The sequence below is a fragment of the Papaver somniferum genome, chromosome 6 (assembly GCF_003573695.1).
Source record: "Papaver somniferum cultivar HN1 chromosome 6, ASM357369v1, whole genome shotgun sequence".
Classification (NCBI taxonomy): Eukaryota; Viridiplantae; Streptophyta; class Magnoliopsida; order Ranunculales; family Papaveraceae; genus Papaver; species Papaver somniferum.
Window position 1 is genome coordinate 125,098,493 of NC_039363.1, and position 20,645 is coordinate 125,119,137.

Genomic DNA, 20,645 nt, shown 5'->3' on the forward strand with positions numbered 1-20,645 from the left:
ACTAGCTTTGACAAATTTTACCTCTTTGCTAATACTTGGAGCATCTATTCCCTTATATCCCAATCCTCATGTTTCACGATGATTTTTACTTACTCCTAGCATAGTGGTTAACTTGCTTGAACTAGTATTGAACTTTTTCAATTCATCTTCCAACATCTTGGTTTTTATCAAGAGCAGCAGCTAAATCAGCCTCAAGACGTAATCTTCCAACATCTTGATTTTTACCTACAGAGAAAAAGCGCTTTCTCTGTCATCAAAACTAACTTGTTGAAAGTTAATCCTTGCTTCAGATTCGGTAAGTTTTTCTTCCAATGAAAATTACTTTTGATAAAGATTATCACACTCAAGTGACTTCATACGTAGGTTTTCCTCAGAATCCTTGAGGATCGATTCGTTAAAAAGATTCGAAACATAAACACCTGGGTAACATCTTCTCAATTGCTTGTTTTTTTTACGGAGAGGAATCAGAAGAGGTGTGACATGAGAAGTTGTCATCTTCTTCTTTTCCAAAGAATTCAAAACCTTAACATACTCTGAGACTTCCTCATAAACCTCTCTATCAATATCTTAATCACCTTCATCAGAAAATTCATCCAACTGTTCTTCTAGGAGTGTTTCCCAGTTATCAACAGTTTTTACATTAAGAGAATGTTTAGACATTAACATAGATGTGACAGTTCTCTCAAGTGAATCCAAGCTTTGAAAAGCACCTGGTAATTTCTGACCTGGTACATTATTAGAGATAGACTCGCCCATAATCATATTGCTATAAACATCTTTAATGTGTTTGCCTGCTCTGATACCAATTGAAAATGCGGGGGTCTAACAACCACACCCAACAATTCGTTTGGCAATATGAGAGGACTTACTCCAATATACTTTCTAGAGAATCAACTAGACAGTCAGACTCAATCTAGAGAAAGGTATATCAAAGAGTTTAATACCTCTAACTCTTAATTCAATCCGCAATCATAAAACAAAAATCTGCGAGCCCGATTGAATATAAGAGGAGTTACTTGAACGGTACCAAAGACCAATTTCAAGTGTCAATCAATGTAAATCAACAACCAAAGGTTGGATATTCTAATTGATTGATCTTAACAAACAAATGTAATATTTCAATTTTATAACAAAATATAATGCGGAAAAGAAATAACACAGACACCAGAATTTTTTTAACGAGGAAACCGCAAATGCAGAAAAACCTCGGGACCTAGTCTACATTGAACACCATATTGTATTAAGCCGCTATAAACTCTAGCCTACTGCCAATTAACTTCGAACTGGAATGTAGTTGAACCCTAATAAATCTCACACTGATTCAAGATACAGTTGTGTTCCTTACGTCTCTGATCCCAGCAGGATACGACGCACTTGATTCCCTTAGTTGATCTCACCCACAACCAAGAGCTGCTACGACCCAAAGTCGAAGACTTTTTAAACAAATCTGTCTCACACAGAAAAGTATATGGATTGAATAAATCTGTCTCCCACAGAAATACCCTAGAGTTTTTGTTCCGTCTTTTGATAAATCAAGGTGAACAAGAACCAATTGATAAACCGGACTTATATTCCTGAAGAACATCCTGGTATTATCAATCACCTCACAATAATCTTAATCGACTAGCAAAACAAGATATTGTGGAATCACAAGCGATGATACGAAGATGTTTGTGGTTACTTTTATCTTGGCTATCGGAGAAATTAATATCGAGTCAATTATTTCAATTGTACTTAATACGATAGAATCAGGCAAGATCAGAACACGCAACTACAAAGAAAATAGTTGGTTCTGGCTTCAGAATCCCGATGAAGTCTTTGAAGTCGTTAACCTACAGGGTCTCGATAGAAACCTAAGGATAAAGGAGAATCGACTCTAGTTTATGCAACTAGTAACACACAAGAGGTGTGGGTATTAGGTTTCCCAGTTTTTAGAGTTCTCCTTTATATAGTTTTCAAATCAGGGTTTGCAATCCAAGTTACCTTGGTAACAAAGCATTCAATATTCACCGTTAGATGAAAAACCTGATTAAACCAAGCTAATATCTTTCCTCATTTAGGTTTATATAATCGTACCTAAACGTGTACACCATGTTGGTTCACAAATAGTTAACCGAGGATAGCCATATGATTACTCTCATATCAACCTTAGTCATCTTAACCATAACTAGTTCAAATGACTCAAATGAAACTAGTTAAAGAGTTGTTCAATTGCTATGTTTTCATACAATTATACAAGAACACAATTGAAGCAAAATCGGTTTGATTCACTTGAATCAATCATGAACATTATATCCACGGTTTGCTAAAGATTGCATTCCTTATTATATAAATGTTTATGTTCATGTTCATAACCGATTTTAGAACTTTAACCTTCAAGTATGCAAAGAGTTATGCATACTTGAAATACCCGGAATAATATCGAGTTACGCTAGTTACGCAAACGGGTGCGCATACTATGGTTCCCGGACATGGATTACATATGTGCAAGAGTGGACAACATGATATATCCAATAATGGTTATGTGTTCTAAATTCTTATTTCAATCATTGAAACTTTCTTAGAGGATGACAACAGCCGTTTTTTCACTCACTATTAGCATCAAAGCAATTTTCAAGTTATTGAAATAATCATTGCGAAACATTCCAAGACAATACCAAATGATTGTATCACACAAACCATGTAAGATGTTACTCGGAAATTTTTACATGATATAAGATGAACTTGGTCGAAGCGAAAGCTTGCCAACACATATTTCGAGAAATATGTAAGCGAGTTTAACTCAGCTCGAAATCTCAAATGTGTATATAGAAAACTATATCGTAATACGACTTATGTCTCAATATAGGAGATAGGGTACAAATAGACTTTCCAAGTGATAGATGAGTTTAAGTCTCCACATACCTTTTGTCGATGAAGTTCCAGAAGCTCCCCTTTGTAGTTCTTCGTCTTCAAATGACGAACGCCGTGAAAACTAAGATCAACTACACAATCTATGTCCTAGTCCGAGACATCTATAAATAGGCTAGAAATCAAGACTTATAGTTTTGATCACTAACATTGACAAACATGCTTGAGATAGCAACGCATGCGAGTTCGACCGAGCAGTGCTCTAATAGAAACTCAAGCTCCTAGATGAATTATTCACTAATATAGAGCCTAATGAGTATTTAAGCTCCTAGCTGCATTACTCACTAGTGCCGGAGCCTGCCGAGTATTTATTCTATGCTATGTTCCCCGGCCGAACTCTTGATGTTGACATGACATGACAATTAATGTTCGCCCGCAGCTGAGTAGCATGAATTTCCTGAAGTGTCAGGATTAAAATATGCGTGGAAATACTCAATTAGAGGCATGCAAAGTTATGCTGCCCTCTGAAACATAATTAGTAATTTTGTACGAACGCACAAAATTCACCAGAAATTGATTTATTTTGTGTCGGCTCACAAAATTCAATCTTTCTAACCTAATTTTATTAATTTACAAAATTAGGTTTTTTGCGGCGTGCGCAATATCTCGAACCCCATTGGTCGAAACTAAACCTAGGAAAACTAGGAAATTGAGCTAGTAGGAGCAAGATCATATTGGAAATTGGAAAACAAGAGATAAAAAGGAACTGCGGAAAATAAAAGCAGCAGTAAAAAGAGGTGCGGACACGCCACTTGGCCAGACGGTTTGCCCTAGCAGGCGTTGCCCGTGGCCGGCCGGCCACGCCATATATTACTGTTTGTTGTCCACTCTTTCCCGTCGACCAATCAAATCACTCCAAAAGCGATGCTTATACTTTTAGCTAAAGGTTGAAGTTGGCTGGTCGACATCTAATTCCTTAAGGAATTGAACATAGGCTGCCCATGTCAGTCTCAAAACGATCAAGACCATATGTTTTGGACAGCCAATTCGGCGAGCCTGGCCTTCTCCCAGCACGACCAGACAAACTCCATGATACTCACCGGTGGGCCCACTGCTATCCCGACCAATCGGAATTCTTACAACGTGTCGACAAAAACCCTAACCGGAAGCCAAAAGTAGGCCAGTTGCGCAGATAAAAAGGGTTAAAGAGTTAAGGCCGCATATGGCAGTCTTCAATTAATCGTATTCGTCCAACTTCGCCAGCCGAATTGACCGGCCTATATTTGATTCTAATTAATGGGCAAGATATGGATATGCTCGCCAGTGGCTCGGCTATAGCCCTGGCTGATCGAATCGCTCCTCGCCCACAGCTAACACCCAAAATCGTTAGCTCAAAACAGGTTGGCCACACAGCCTCTTTACGGCCAGCGGAAGCACATTATTTTCGCAAAACGATTTCGGTCGTCCGACTTGTCTAGACGAATCGACTGGCCTAGATCTAATATTGGGAGACCAATAATATGTCGCCATGATCACCAGCCGCCCCTCTTCCATGAGGACCGATCGGCCAAGCCACGGCCTACACTTACGGCTCCTGAACGGCTGCCCAAAGGTGTCTAGCCGCGCGGCCTACAAGGGTCTTAAATGAATTCTTTGACGGCCAACAACTGCTTCTCATCCATTCGATTTGGATAGCCAATTTAAACGGTCTAGATTTAACTTGGGCCGACCAATAGGATGTCAAAATGGCTACCAGCCATCACTCTCCTATGAAGACCGACCGGCTCACCTTTGGCGTGCACAAATAGCTCATGGCTGCTCCCTGAAGATGGTCGGTCATGCTCCTTTTAAGACATTAAGGTCTACGACTAATTTAAACAAACTTTATACAACGATGCTTTACGAGCATCGATTATTTTGAGATGCTTGCTTAAAAGCGATGCATTATATGCATCGATTACAAACGATGTTTTATAAACATCGATTTCACAAATATTTTAATTATTTGACATAAGAAGTGTTACGTGCTATTTCTTGCGGCAAGACTCATGGCTTCACTTGTAACATATGACCTCCCGCCGCATATCTTGAGCGCGATTGGTCAAAATAACTAGGTCTTGTGAACAAGACCCACTCAGCAACCTGCTACATATTTTCCACGAAAACACTCGAGACATCAAACATGTCACAAACTGGGGGATGTTCATCAGGGTATTGGTCTGGCGGTTTACAAGGTTCGGCGTGCAACACACCCATTGTGAGAAAGTGTCAAGGAAAGGCGGAAAGTTAGTGGCAGCAGAGAAGTAGTGGGTGTAAACTGACCAGTTTTCCCCTCATAGTAGGGATATGGTTTTCAACATCTTACACGACCCCCACTTCTCCATTACTCAACTACTTCCACTTCCTATGAGATCAGGGTGCGGTCAACTATGACTTGTATAAATAGGTTTTCAAACTATTTCAACCAAAAAATGGTTATCAACACAAGTATCCAGAAAACACCAAGAACTTATAGCTTATATTCCGTAAGCAAGTTCCACATTTTGATAAGAGTCATAAACAGCCACACCTTCAGAGTTAACCATTCTGATCTCAATACCTTCTTCGCTTCCCTCCCTAAGATCAACATTTTTCCTTCATTTTGTGAGCGAAGCAAGACTAGAACGTCAATTTCTTGGTTTAGGATAGAATTGTACAGATCGATCTCTCGAATCTAAAGTAATCCCGTGCAGTGCATTTGTTTAGGGTTTAGATTCGTTTCTCGGCGGCACACCCAAATTTACCATTTCCAGCAGAATCAGTTTTTACTCCAAAACAATAAGGAAAATCTAGGTTTATCATATCACTGATTCCTTTTCCTAAAGGTTGGACGTTCACAACCCTTAATGGCAAGGGTGTTAGCCTTAACATATGATATAGGTTTAATCACTTCTTTTGACACGCAAACAAGAATATCATGAAGTTTTCATTCCTTATATGGAAATGACATCTCATTTCCAGGTGACCTTTGTTTCCCTCAATAATGACAAATATAAGGAACGTTCTTACCCGAATTCATGTGTGCTGATTTTGTAGGTTGATATAATTTGGTCATCCGAACCTTAACTTCCGGTGAAGGTATTTCACTTTTTCTATCAGTAGAAACCTTTCGTCAGAAGAATCAATAGCCTTCACAAATTTTACCTCTTTGCCAGTACTTGGAGCATTTATTCCCTTATAACTCAATCTTCGTGTATCACAATGATTTTTACTTTCTCCTAACATTGTGTTAATTTTCTTGAACTAGAATTGAACTTTTCCAAGTCATCTTCCAACATCTTGATTTTATCAAGAGCAGCAGCTAAATCATCCTCAAGGCGTTTTTATCGAGCGAGACAAACGCTTTCCCTGTCATCAGAACTTATTTGCTGGGAGTTAATACTTTATTCAGTTGTTGTAAGTTTTTCTTCCAACTTATAGAAATATTGACGAAGATTATCACATTCAAGTGACTTTTTACTTATGTCATCCACACGATCTTTGAGCATCAAATCGTTAATGTTATTCCAAGAATAAAGAACTGAGTAGATTCTTCTCAATTTCTTATTTATCGATTGAGATGGGTTAGAAAATGAGTGACATAAGAAGTCGTCAACTTTTCCACCGGTTTCAACAACTTAACATACTATGAGATTTCCTCATCAACATCTCTATCAATATCTGAGTCACCTTCGTCATAAAGTTCATCCAACTGTTCTTCTAGGAGTGTTTCCCAGTTATCAACAATTTCTACATAATGAGGATGTTTAGATATTTTATTATATGTGGCAGTTCTCCCAGGTGAATTTAATATTTGAAAAACATCTGGTAATTTATGAACTGGTACGTTATTAGAGATAGACTCGTCCATAAAAATCAGATTGCTACAAACATAGATTTATGAGGTCCTAGCATGTTTGCCTGATCTGATACCAATTGGAAAAGCAGGGTTATACCAATTGTAGGTTCTGTAAAGTTTGAGATTAAAAACTCTTTAGGTTGGTTAACGTATTACTTGTGATGTTCTATTATATATTAAAAAAATTAATGCGGAAAAGAAATAACACAAGGCACCGAAAATTTTATTGACGAGGAAAACTACAATGTGAAAAAATATTCTGAGATTAGTCTAGTTTTGAACGCCTCCCTGTATTAAGGCGTTATAGACATTAGACTACTATCAGACTTCGGACTGGAATTAATATAATTGAGAATGAATTGTCCCTATAAAAAATTTAGCTTCAGTCGTGCTCCTTGCATATCTTTAGATTTTGCAAGACCCTACGCACTTCAACCCCCTAATTGATGTCCTTTACATCCCAAGAAGTTGCTTCATCCTAAGTGACCAAGAGTTTTAACTAATTTCCTTCAGATATATTTCAATGAAGGTAATGAAAAATTGTTTACTTATACGGGATATTCAAGGTAAAGAATATATCAAGCAAACCTCATCTATTATGGTAGGTTACTATCTTCAAAAGGTTATAAAGATTTCTAACTGATTCTGCCTCACAAGATCCATCAAAACGATATGATACTTGTGGAATTACAAAATCCGATGTGTAAATAACTTTGTAATTTCTATTAATCTTATATTTTTGATCGATAATTCTTAAATAGTGGTATAACAGAAGAGGAAGGCCGTAAAATAGACAAGAATTACAATGATCAGGATAAAATTCCTGATATCTAGAACTATCAGGTAAAACATAGTCTGGTAGGGCTTCACGAATTCTTTAGTGAAGACCTTAAAAGTCGTAACTTAATACAGTTTCACGAAGAAATCTATGTCTTTTAAAGTACAACTCTAACAAAAACTAGGACTATAAAGATTCTAGAATAAATAGACCCTCATATTTATAATGATGAACAAGCCTAGGTGGATTACAATCAAAGATGAGTTCTTGAAGTTTTTTCCATGTTTATGAATTACTTTGATACCAATAAATCTTAACTTCTCCATATAGAATTATCACGTAAGCATGTGAGAAATTTTCCTTGAATTACAAAGAACGTGCAACCGCATATTAGTCGAAATAAGCTCGGTGCACCAAGTGGTTAGCCTAAGAAAAATGGTTAAGTTGTTCATGAACTTTCAAGCATAAGTTGGAGTTCAATAACTCATAAGATTAAAACAGTTCGTGAACTGAACAAAACAATTCATGAATAATTTATCGTCTCGGAGTTCAGAAATTTTTTGTGCTGATAAGTTCAGGAACTGTCCAAATCAGTTCGTGTACTCAATTGACAGTTCTTATATTCAATTTACAAAAAGTATCTGGGAACCTCTTAAAATCACCTAGTTCGCGTACTGGAAAAATCATTTCATGTACTTAAAGATTTCAAAGTCTCAAGGAATATCTCAATATCAACCAGTTTGTGAATTAAACAATTCAGTTTGTGGATTTGAGGATTTGAAAGTATCTAGGAACATCTCAAAATCAACTTGATCGTGAACTGACCAAATCAGTTCGTGTATGCGAATTAATTATAGAATAATTCATTAAGTCTTTTTGTTTATAAGTTCCAAGTTCGTGTACCGAGCAAATCATTTTGTGAACATAAATAACTAGACGACCCCTTATGAACTTAGTACGCAATTAACGATATCTCGAACAATAAATTTATATCAACCTATTATGCGATAAGCTATATTTCTTGAATTTAAGATTCACGTTTTACCAAGTAATAGCTTGTACTCAAATTTCTTCTTTACAATATCATAATACTAAAGTCATATGATGTGCCTCAGTAGACAGAACAATAAAAAATATTGTTGATGAAGTTCTTGTAGATGTCTCCATCATTCTCCAGTCTTCAATCTTCAAGGTCGATTGGTGAATTTTGATACTCAACTACCATTCTTTATTTCAATTCTGAGACTGACCTTAGTAGATTATAAATCAAGATATACTTTTGATCAACTAAATTTGACAACAAGCTTGATATACCAAAACTTGTGATTTGGACCAAGCGATGCTCTGACAAGAAAGACATCAACTTAAAGTCAAGTTAAATAAATATTGTTTTGGTACTGAAATGGTTGGGAAATATTATTTTGCATGGAGGAGTGAAAGTTGATCCTACTAATAAACAATACATGTTTGAATGACCACAACTAACAAATATCAAGGCACCACGAGGGTTCCTATGGTTGAAGAGATACTATAGGAAATCATACAAGGTAATGCTAATATTACAGTTCTACTTACGAAACTTATATAAAAGGATGATTTTATTTGTTAGATAATAGGCGCTGTCGAAGAATTGAAGGGTGTTATGACTTCTAATCTCGTGCTACCAGTACCTGATTTTAAAAAATGCTTGTTATAGAATGTAATGTTTAACGTGGGACGTGGAGTAAATATTGGAGTAGTTTTGACGCAAGAAGGTAGGCTAATTATTAGCACTGGTTCGATGTGGTTTTCATAAATTGACCTCGACATACGAATTTTTCAACTTATGAGATAAAATTACTAACAATGATTCATGAGGTAACTAAATCAAAACCTTATTGTATAAGGAAAAAAATTCATCATCACAAGCAAACTAACTAAGTTTAGTTATCACATTTGGAGCAGTTCTAGAGTTGTGACACCAACCCAACAGAACGTTTATCAAAATTATCCGGTTATAATCGCGTGATTAAATACAATCAAGTATCGTTTAACAAAGTTGTTGATGCACTTTCCAGGAAGTTTGAACATGATAAAATTTTATTTATAACGTATGTTGGTTAAGCACGCTTGGATGGAAGGCTTTGTGATTAAATGGATAACAGATGCATGGATCATGGATTATTTTTTTTGGTAAGAATAATTTTACTATACGGGAGAGCTTAATTTATTATAAACAGCATCAACTAGTGATACATCATAGTTCAAGATGAAAATCACTACTTGTAGTTGAGTTTCATGCCTCTAAAAAATTTGTCCATGTTTGATATCTAAAAAAATGAACGGCTGTCTAAATTGTTCTGGTAGTCTAGAATGCATAAAGAGGTAAGAGATTATATTGTTTGATGTGATGTTTTTCAAATGAGTAATTATAATACCCATCCTTCGGCCGGATATCTTTAACCAATAATTACTTCTACTACAATGTAACTGATATATTTGTGGATTTCGTTGATGAGTTGGTTATAATATTGGATTGTTTAACTAGGTATGCTCATTTTCTTGCATTAAAACATCCATATACATCCACACCGGTAGCACAGAATATTTTTAGAAACGGTTAATTACATGGTTTTTCTTGATTTGTAGTTTCTGATGGATATACCATGTTTAGTAATAATTCCTGGTAGAAGTTATTTTGCCTACATTGTATTCAGTTAAGGATGAGTTGTTCTTGTCATCTCCGCACCGAAGACTAAAGGAGTGGTCAACTTGGTTACCATGGGAAGGTACAATACACCATATCGTACTTTGATTAATACTTCATATTTTAAGGCTTTGTATGACTTCCCCCTTGGATATTTTCAATTTATTTACTAGGTCTAATAAAAATCACAACTTCGGCCAAGGAGATAAGCAAGAGAAATGAAATGATATTAGTGTTTAAGGATCGACTTCAAGTTGTCCAACATATAAAAGGAAATAAAGGGCAGACGAAGGGTGTCAAGACCTTGAATATCAGGTTGGGGATTAACAAAGGATGTCAAAAACTGATGTCATTATAATACAATGGTAAAGATATTGGATGATGGTACCAGTGATAAACTCTTTAATACAAGGGTGTCAAGACATTGAATAATAGGTCTGTGATGCCCTTAGATGTTCTGGGTCGCACGCGCGCGCTACACTGATGTATTCAACGAGTATATAGCCTTGGCCGACAGCCCCGGGTAATCTTCGAAAATTTCATCGTGATGGGGATAGATCATTGCAATGGATCCTGTCCAAAGGTAATCCAACAACCATACTTGATTACCCAACAATGTTGAGCGTTAAGGTCGTTGTTCATGGACTCTTTTGGGTGGTAAGCAGTACCAATGGACTCTTGTTCATGTGTACGGGCCATTCGCCAAGTTAAACTCTTTCGATGGATATACCTTCAGCATGCGAACTTGTTAAACCACCAGTTGGAAGACTTGCTCTGTCTTCTGGACTGGGATAAAGTGAATACGCTACTTTAATGGTCGTGAATACATAAACCCAACTAGAGCGGTGTGCTCACTCCCTGTTCATCACAACACGACACGGAATGTGTTAAGGATTACTCTTATCCCGGGTAAGTTGCGTCCAGGTCTGAAAAGACCCGGTGTAAAAACTCTGCCGCATCTCTGGAGATAAGATCGTTATGCGGTTTATCTCCGTCCGACCTGATACTTACTACTGGAAAAGGGCTTTGGTTCTTGGTTCTTGGTATCAATGATAAACTTGCCAGCACCAAATTTCTTACATATAATAAGAAAACAACGGTGCCAAAACATGGGGTAATCAAGTTGGGATTATGCGTAGCCATTTCGACAAAATTCTAATATGCCAAGAACACGAAACGATCTCCAAGATACCGTGGGCCTTAGCGTATAAAGAGCCTGAAACCGTGGGCCTTAGCATATAAAACATGTGTCTTATCGCCTAAGGGCTCAAAAATACATTATGTATTTCGCATGTTGTTTTCGAAGGAAGCTTTGTTCCTTAATTAACACAATCTTTAGTGATGAATCACCAGTTGAGGAAGATGATTCAGTAATATCGATAGTTGAACTGATTCTTGAGGGCGATGATAAACGTAGGGTCAGGAAATGAGAAATCCTATTGTACTTCACTTAAGGTTCAAATAAATTAGAAGGGAATTTGAATAGGGTTCTTTTCCGATTTTCACAATAGAAGTTCGTTAGCTTTTAGGAATTTCCCCCTATTCCTATGAATTCAACGGCCTACAGAAATACAATGGCCTATATAAAGTGGTAGATTGTGTTGGCTATATTTCTCATGAATATAAAGAGGTAGATTGTGTTGGCTATATTTCTCATGAATTATTAGTTTGTTCAAGTTTAATTACCCTTCTCAGGTCTACATTGCTAGACGTGGGTAAGATCACTTTGTTGCACATTGATTTTCTTGATACATTTTTCCATGGCCTCACCACCTGCTCAATGAATTGTATTGTATCTCATAAGCTAAATAAATAGAGTCAAGTTAAGGTAAGCGCTGAATCACTACAGTGCAAATGCTAACAAATGGATAAGTTACAGTTGCTCAACAGAGTGGATTGCTCAAAACTACTTAATCAGGATGATCCAAGCAGTGATGAAGGAAATTGAAGGAGTTAAAAAGTTTAACTGTGTCAGAATAGAAAGTTGGAGTAAACTTAAACCCAGGAAAAAGAAGGATTACTCCACCTGGAAATATTATTGAAATTTCTGAATGACCAAATCAAAGAATAAATTTGAATATCACTACTAAATTCAAACGGTCGTATGAAACAACTTCTGAAGGAGAAGATTGTGCAAAATTGGAATGACAAAGCATACATGGGTATTTCCATTTCAGAACTTCAAGGTTAGGGTGCCAAATCAATCACAGAGATCCAAATCTATTGAACAAGAGCAATTTAATTTACTGGAACAAGCATGGATGACCTAGCAGCTACCAGGATAACCATGCCCATTACAGAGATCTAGAATATATACATTCCAGAACAGATGACAAAGACAAAGTTCATGATAGCATAGAGTCAAATTTACTGCATCAGATGAGCATTTACTAGGAAAGTACATGTAAATTCCTACGGTATCGATAAGCATTCACTGAGAAAGTAAACAGTATTAAGCATTGTATTCATTCGTAATCACATCAATCATTTTCTGAAGACGTGGTTTCAACGGAAGAAAATCTTAGTAGGTCTCCTCTTCGAATACCCCACTTGATAAAGAATAATTTAGGAGTCTCTCCACATACAAACATACAAATGATAGGGGACCACAATTTTGATTATTAAAAAGTGCATAAACTCTTTGGCAAGGTTCAAAGTCTAGAAGAACACATTCAGAATAATGGAATTACTAGGGCCATGTAGTAAAGAAAAAATGATAATTGCACGAAAGAACAGTCTAGACTTGTCTGATCCTAATTATAGTAAATATAGCAGGTGTATTTACTGCAAAAACATGAACACTCCAGATTAAAGTCCGAACTCTGTGTCTGTAGTACGAAAATGAATTGTACAAATCCGTCAAAAAAAGAAAGTGCAGACACCATAAAGCCGTTGGGAGAGAATATGAATCACAAGCACCTGAGCTACTAGTAAAGTTTGGCTGCTTAGATGTTTGACTCAACAAATTGCAATATGCTAGTTAAGAAAAAAAATAATCTGGACATGCAGTTAGAGGACAAAGGAAAATCTATCATACATAATCAGGAAGAAGAGTAATTAACTAGTTTCCTATTGACTAACTACTTTATCAGCAACTTCGCAATGCTCGGAAAAGAAAATCATCCTTAGTTTAAGATCTTACCATCCATTGTAGCTATTTATTCTACTAAAATGCATCTTCCCCTCATCCTCAAATAAGCAACTCTTAACGGTTATAACTACAAAACTAGATACTCTCTTATAGAGTCTACAGACTATAAACATATCATTCTCCTCTGTAGACCTATCAAGTAAAAATATCAGCCTTTGGTTTTCTGAGCTTTTTCATTCTACCACTTAAGAAGTGAATCTTCAACAGCTTTCACATAATATTTGCAATGAAATCTATACCTAACAAAAGTCTTGTCGAGCTTCACGGAAATCTCTACAACTAGCAACATTGGGTTGTTTCTTTCCCCTTTTTCTATTTTTAACATTCAGCCTAAAGTCCAATGTTACATTTGCATTGATCCATCACAGACTAAATAGAAGAACATGTAGCATACTAACAAAATGATAAGAGGTAGTAAATTATAAGAAGAACAGATAAAATGTGATTTCTTTCTCAATTTGACATTAATCTACACATAATTTGAACTTAACTACCTAAATCATGGTGAATTTAGTTAAGCAAGAAGATCATAACACATTCCACAGAGACCAAACATATCCAGCAAAATCAAGTTGTAAATGGAATGGATGCATTAATATTCAAGAAGGTTAATTTTGCGAACCACCAAAAAATCTCTGACAAACGATACTAACAAGTAGGTATATCTAACTCCGATCCAAAGCTAATTAACAAACAGATCTCAGAATAAGACGTGAGAATTAAACCACAAACCCTAGAAATAACATGAAGATTTGCAATTATTTCTAAGAAAATTAAAATTCAAGAAGAAGAGATCTCCTCACTGGTAGCAGCAACAGAATTGGAATCATTTTCAGAAGCTGGTGTAGCCGATGCAGCTGCTTTAGATTTAACAGATTCAAGCATTCTCTTACTGATCTCTTTAGAGTAAATCTGAAGGATCTCGATTCCATCGTCATCACCACCACCACCATCAGTTGTTCCAGAATTCTCACCACCAGAAACAGAAGAAGATGTAGAACTAGCAGCAACAAACGCTTGTTCTTCAATAACACGAGCAGTTGAAGCAGCTTCATCAGGATTCAAAGAACCATACCGTTTCGAAAGAATAGATGGTTTAGATAAGGTTTCAATTAGACGATTTATCACTGCATCTCTTGTACGTTGTGTTGGTGGCCAAATACTAAATGAAATTCCCATTTTCTGAAATTTCTTGTTGATTTCATCTTCTTGTGATTTCGTTGGTGGTTTTTCTTCAGATTCTTCAACCACTTTCTGTTCTTCTTGTTCTTCTTTTACTGCAACTCCATTTTCTTCTTCCGCCATTAAATCGTTTCTTAGCTTTTTTTTCACTCACAAAATTGAAAATGATGGAATCGGAGGAAATGATGTGTGGTATACTGGTATTTCTCCAATTTAGCTATTAGTTATACCTAGTCAGATTTTATGCGTTCATCGAGCGTACGGTATATATGGACACGTGTTTCACTACCTCAACCGATGGCCCTAAAAATGATTATTTTCCCAGTTTTACCCTTGCTTTACGTTTCGTGCTTAAAGAGACCCAGATGACACGCTGTGCAATCACGGGAAACGAGTGACCTTGCTATGGTGGAGTGCATGCTTTTTACATCCTAGTTGCCGGCATCCATGGGGAATTGGGAGATCGGCACCGCACTATGTAAATGGTGAGCTGTAATAGGCAAGTAATTTCCGGACTCATTCTAGGAACAGTTACACACTTGCAGTCGTTCATCAATCAGACTTCGAAAGCGTGTTTTTAGACACATTATTACGGTTGTACATACATAGTAGCATTACACGCCGAACCGAACCAAATCGATCAGGGGAAAACCAAATGGAACCATTTACTAATGGTTGGTTTTGGTTAAAAAATAAACACGAGAGTAACGCTTTCGGTTTGGTTTGATGTAAAAATCAAACTGAATACCAAGGGTAAAACCAATTAGCATTGATGTAATTATATTAGAGCATTGCTCGGTCGAACTCCCAAGTGTTGCTATCTCAAGCTTATTGTCAAATTTAATTGGTCAAAACTATATCTTGATCTTTAGCCTACATTTAGTCAAGTCTCGGATTAGGACATAAATGTGTAGTTGAGTACCAGACATCACTGTGTTTTACCGTTTGAGGGCGAAGATCACCGAAGCTTTTGGAGAACTTCATCAACAAAAGGTAAGTGAAGACTGAACCATCTATTGCTCAAGTTTTCACCTTTCTATCTATGAGAGTATGTCGCATGACTAAATTAGATTTTACATGCACAACAAAAATTTCGAGTCAAGTTTATCTTGATTAATAATTCTCAAAATATGTCGACTAAGCTTAAGAAAATTTGTTCATACTTGATGAATTTGGTTAAGAACAATTTATTGTTTATGACCTAAATTATGATTCAAGATTATCATTTGAAAATAGCCTGGAGCAGAGATATGTGTCATTGATGATATTCGGGAATGTTTCAAATTGATTATTAGATAGACATTAAACTACTTGTAAATCTGGATACAGGATAGTATGCATACCAGCTTACATACTGGAGCAACTGTTATAGGTCCGGAGTCGCAGTACATGTGCCCAGTACACGTACCGGCGTAGCTATAGTTCGACAACGATTATGCAAACAAATAATTCAGTTGACTCGTGAACTCGGGATGGTACGCTTACCCGGTATGCAAACCAAAAAAGATCTGTTAACTCCTGAACCAGGTTGGTACGTATACCCAGTATGCAAACCGTAAAAGTTTGTTGACTCCTGAACCAGGTTAGTACGCATACCTAGTATGTAAACCGGAAAGGATCCATTAACTCCTAAACTCGTTTTGTCTTAAGGGTATATAAACCCGGTACACGTTCCATGATAATATAACTCACGAACTGGAAGTAAGTACACGTACCCAGTATGCATACTTACCAAGTCGAATATTATCAGACGCACCAGAACTGTTTCTATGAGATAGTCAGCATTTGAACAACTCTCTAAACAACACATATAGACATATTTGATCACATTATTGTGACTCAAGATTAAAGTCTTAAGTGTATATAAAAATGATTAAGCTTATAGGTCGCCTGGCTAGTTTCGGCTAACCTTACATGAACAACTCTTTGTACACGGCTCGGTTACAGTTCATCCTAACTAGAGTGTATATATTGTTGTATTAATCTCAAATCAAAGATTCATCTAATGATGGATATTGATTGCTTGATTTCAAAGCTACCTTAGCTTAAATCTAAAGAAACCTATGATTTTGAAAGTCTATATAAGGAGAACCTCAAGTAACTGAGATTTTTGAATCCCCGACACTTTTCTTGTGTGTCCTAGTTGTAAACTAGATTCTTCCTCTCCTTTAAACCTCTTTAGTTTTAGCGACTAAAAAGATTTCGCTTAGGGATTCGTGAAGACATGTCCAACTATCTTTATCTTGATAGTTCTTGTATCCTGATCTTGCTATTGATTGTTGAGTCTCACTCCGATCAGGCGAGATATATAGAAATCACAAAGTTCTTCATCTCAGACTTTGTGATTCCACATGTATATTCCTCCATAACGATGCTTTGTTGAAATTATAGTACAAATTACTTATGAGGTGAATAATAATCTAGGATGATCTTCGGGATTCGTAAGTACCGGATTTTGAGGTTTGCTAGACTTTGTCTATTGCAATCGATTTCCTATCTCACCTTGATATTTGATCAAAACGAAAATCACATATAGGCTTATATGTGGGAGGTAGATTGGTTTAAAGTCTTCAATTGAGTTGAAGCAATTCTTAGGATGTAAAGGACGTCAGCTAAGGGAATCAATTGCGCAGAGTCTTGAGAGATTCAATAGGTGTAAGGAGAGCAACTGTAACTGAATCGCCGTGAAGGTATATTTGGTCTCAACTACATTCCAGTTCGAAGTTATTTGTAGTAGGCTAGTGTCTATATCGTCTTAATACAGTTTGGTGTTCAATCTGGACCAGGTCCCAGGGTTTTTCTATATTTACTGTTTCCTCGTTAACAAAAAATTTGGTATATGTATTATTTCTTTTTCTGCATTATATTGTTTATATTTATAATTGAAATATCTCAGGTTGTACGTAAATCAATCAAAGTAGATACATCCATCGCAATTGTTGGATACGAATTGAGTGATCTTGGATATTGATCTTTGGTATCGTCCAAGTACTCTCACGTTATAATCAGGTTCACGGACTTGTCTCCATTTACATTTTGAATTTGAGAAAAAAAGATATAAACTTCTAATATAATTCCTGATTGAGATTTATTAAGTTGTAACTCTCGAAATTGTGTTTAAGTTTAGTTTATACAGGTTTCCTAATAAATAGTTGGTGGTGTATTTTGGTACCCCCGCATTTTCAGTTGGTATCAGAGCACGTGAAATACCTAATAAGTCTATATTTGAAGCAATCTGACTATATGGACGGAGACGAAATCTCGACAAACATACCACCAGATCCAGGAGAATCAAATTTTTTTACAATGACTGATTTAATTAAACATGTAGAAGAAAGTTTGGCAGTACCTCCACCCGTGTTAATGTAATGACACGTCCTTCCACCGATATTGTCCCCACTTAGCCACCGCAGTTATCCGACAATGTGGGGTTTTCAACGGGAATCGCTGCGGTAATCCAGCAGTAACTTCCCGGGAGATCACCCATCCCTAGATTTCTCCCGCTCGAGCACACTTAGCTACAGAGTTTCCTGCCAACTCTGGAGCCAATTGTGCTGAAAAGGCCTATGTATAATGTAGACTTTCCTTGCCTCTTGTGAAACCATTATATAGCTCAACGGCCTAGAATACTCTCACATCGGAGCACAAGCAAACCTCCACCAGTTGTATCCCAACTAACACCGATACTGTTCTCACTTACCCACTATGGTTATCCAGCAGTGTGGGATTTTTAACGGCACTAATGCGGTCATCCAGCAGCAGCTTCCCGAGAGGTCACCCATCCTGTGACTACTCCTGGATGAACATGCTTAACTGAGAAGTTTTTTCCTCACACTCAGTCAAGTATACCCATCAAGACTCAGTGTTAGGAAAGGACAAATCATTACTTATATTCCATTCCATCGGCAAATCACTGCCGAAATCGAGGTATTACAGTTAAAATCCCTTGAAATATTTACAGGGATTCAAAAGCAACTTGTGAATCTAACTCTCGATATTGAGTAATATTTCCAAAAAGAACAAGATTCTCTTGACATGCTAAATCAAGTTTTGTTGAATAACTCTCATGATGAGATTGATATTGATTTGTTAATAAGTGAGTGTAATTCCACTTTTCTCTATAACACTAAAGGTAGTAATGTACCGGATGTGATACAAAGGGAATCTAATCCTGATTTGACAGTTTGTTCTCTTAGAAAACATGACTTGGTTCATTTATCTAACCCTAAATAAATATGTCAAAATAACTCGGTTAACCTCTTTAGCAAGGATGTTAAGATGTCTCTTTGTGACAAAAGAGTTGCCTTACACAGTGCTAAACATTTTCTACGGGCATTGACAAGACATCAAAGTCATGCACATACTGAGTATAAAATAAGTGGTCTATTTTGGTCTTGGGAAATATTTTTGAAAACAGGTACATGGTTCTTACTAAACCATACTATGTTCAGAAGTAGTTGGATGGAAGTTTAATGATGAACCATACTTCGATACTAGTTTGCAAACTCTCTTTGTTAACAAGCATGCTCGTATATTTACAAAGATTATTACACCAACACAATTATCATGGAAAGGATATATGATGATTCTCAACTTAGGGTTCGTGACCTTTCTGAACTCATGAAACAACATGAACGGAGAAAAATTCAACATTCTATGTGAAATGCTCACATTGAGATGACATCTCAATCTTATACCAATTTGCATGAGTCTGATGTTCACAATTGTACTTTTAAAACCATCTTGGGAAATACAACCTTTGTTGTAAATCGTGAAGTAATTGGTGAGCTTCTAGCCTTGCCATGTAATGGTACCTTTGAAGTTCTTATAATGTCATTTCAATGCAATTGCAGCTTCTCCTCCCTCCTATTCGTCCCCATCTCCATCATCTAACTCCAATAACACGCCCTGGTACATGTATGCACAGTGGGTGCACTTGGCTTTGAGTTTGTTTTTCAATTTCTACGACCTAATATCAAGGTGGTGCAACAAGAAAAGTGGCGACTAAGGTGATGGCGAACCACAAGTACGAACCACCACGTGCTTGTGGTGCTCAAGTCAAATAAAAGTCCAGGTGATGAAGTCTTTCAGACGGATCCATTCGACAACCGTCCCATCGAATTCTGCTATACAATCATCTTATGTGACCGTTACTGTACCATAATCATCCTCATCTATTGTTTAAAGGAGTAATCATTAATTCTTCATGCTCTTTATATTTATATTATCTCACCAACAGAAATCATCGGTTTCTATTGTTTTTCATTCGAGAATGTAGGGTTGGTGATGGATGATTTGTTTTTCATTGGAGAATAATTTTATTTATATTCATTTGATTTTTCTTAATTCATATTTCTATAATTGTAAAGATTTAACTATTTAACATGAAAAATATATTACCAATAATATTCTTTTCTTTTTTATATAGGTTTTTAGAATTACTACTGGTATTTATCCTATGCGTTTCATATCACTAACAATAAATATCACGTACGGATAACATAAGAAACATCTTACAGAATATAAGTCTCTTACAATTTCACGTTTCTCATATGTGATTCATGTAATACTTTTATATGTTTAAAAATATGAATGTGTGTGATTCATGTGATATTGTTTGTATTTCAAAATGTAAATACTGCTTCTATCTTGTATTTGTATTTGAATAATGCTTTATGTATCTAGGTTTTCGTTTGTTGTATCTTTTTTTTACCTGAAACCACAATTTAGTTTTTATTGTTATAAATATATTGAAAGTTTCAAAGTTTTTATTCCTCTCTTCATTCTCTATAAGATTTAGTTGAATATTTCTGAATTTAAATGAGTTTCACTTAGTCTTTGAACCGTCTGTACTTGTAGTGGTTTATTCCTTGCTAAAGCTCCGAGAAGAGAATGAAAACAATAAAGACGATGAAAGATATATTCTTCAGATTAAACCCTTTTCTTCAACCAAAATTTTCTTCTTGAGCTTCAATTCATTCTCTCTTCACCAAATTTACTCAATTAGTACTCCAGATTCACTTTCATAAAAGGTTTTCCTTTTGAAGTAGGGTTTCAATTGAGTAAATTTAACCAACAGAGATTAAATTCAAAATAAATATTGAATTTTGGAATTGGACTG

General features: G+C 36.2%; 1 protein-coding gene across 1 annotated transcript; it reads right to left on the reverse strand.

The window, feature by feature from the left end:
• Positions 1-13,899: 13,899 nt before the first annotated feature.
• On the reverse strand, positions 13,900-14,764 carry LOC113289180 (MFP1 attachment factor 1-like). The gene has a single exon (XM_026538374.1). It carries the CDS (start codon positions 14,645-14,647, stop codon positions 14,123-14,125), a length of 525 nt encoding a protein of 174 aa, XP_026394159.1. The 5' UTR covers positions 14,648-14,764; the 3' UTR covers positions 13,900-14,122.
• Between the last annotated feature and the right edge of the window lie 5,881 nt (positions 14,765-20,645).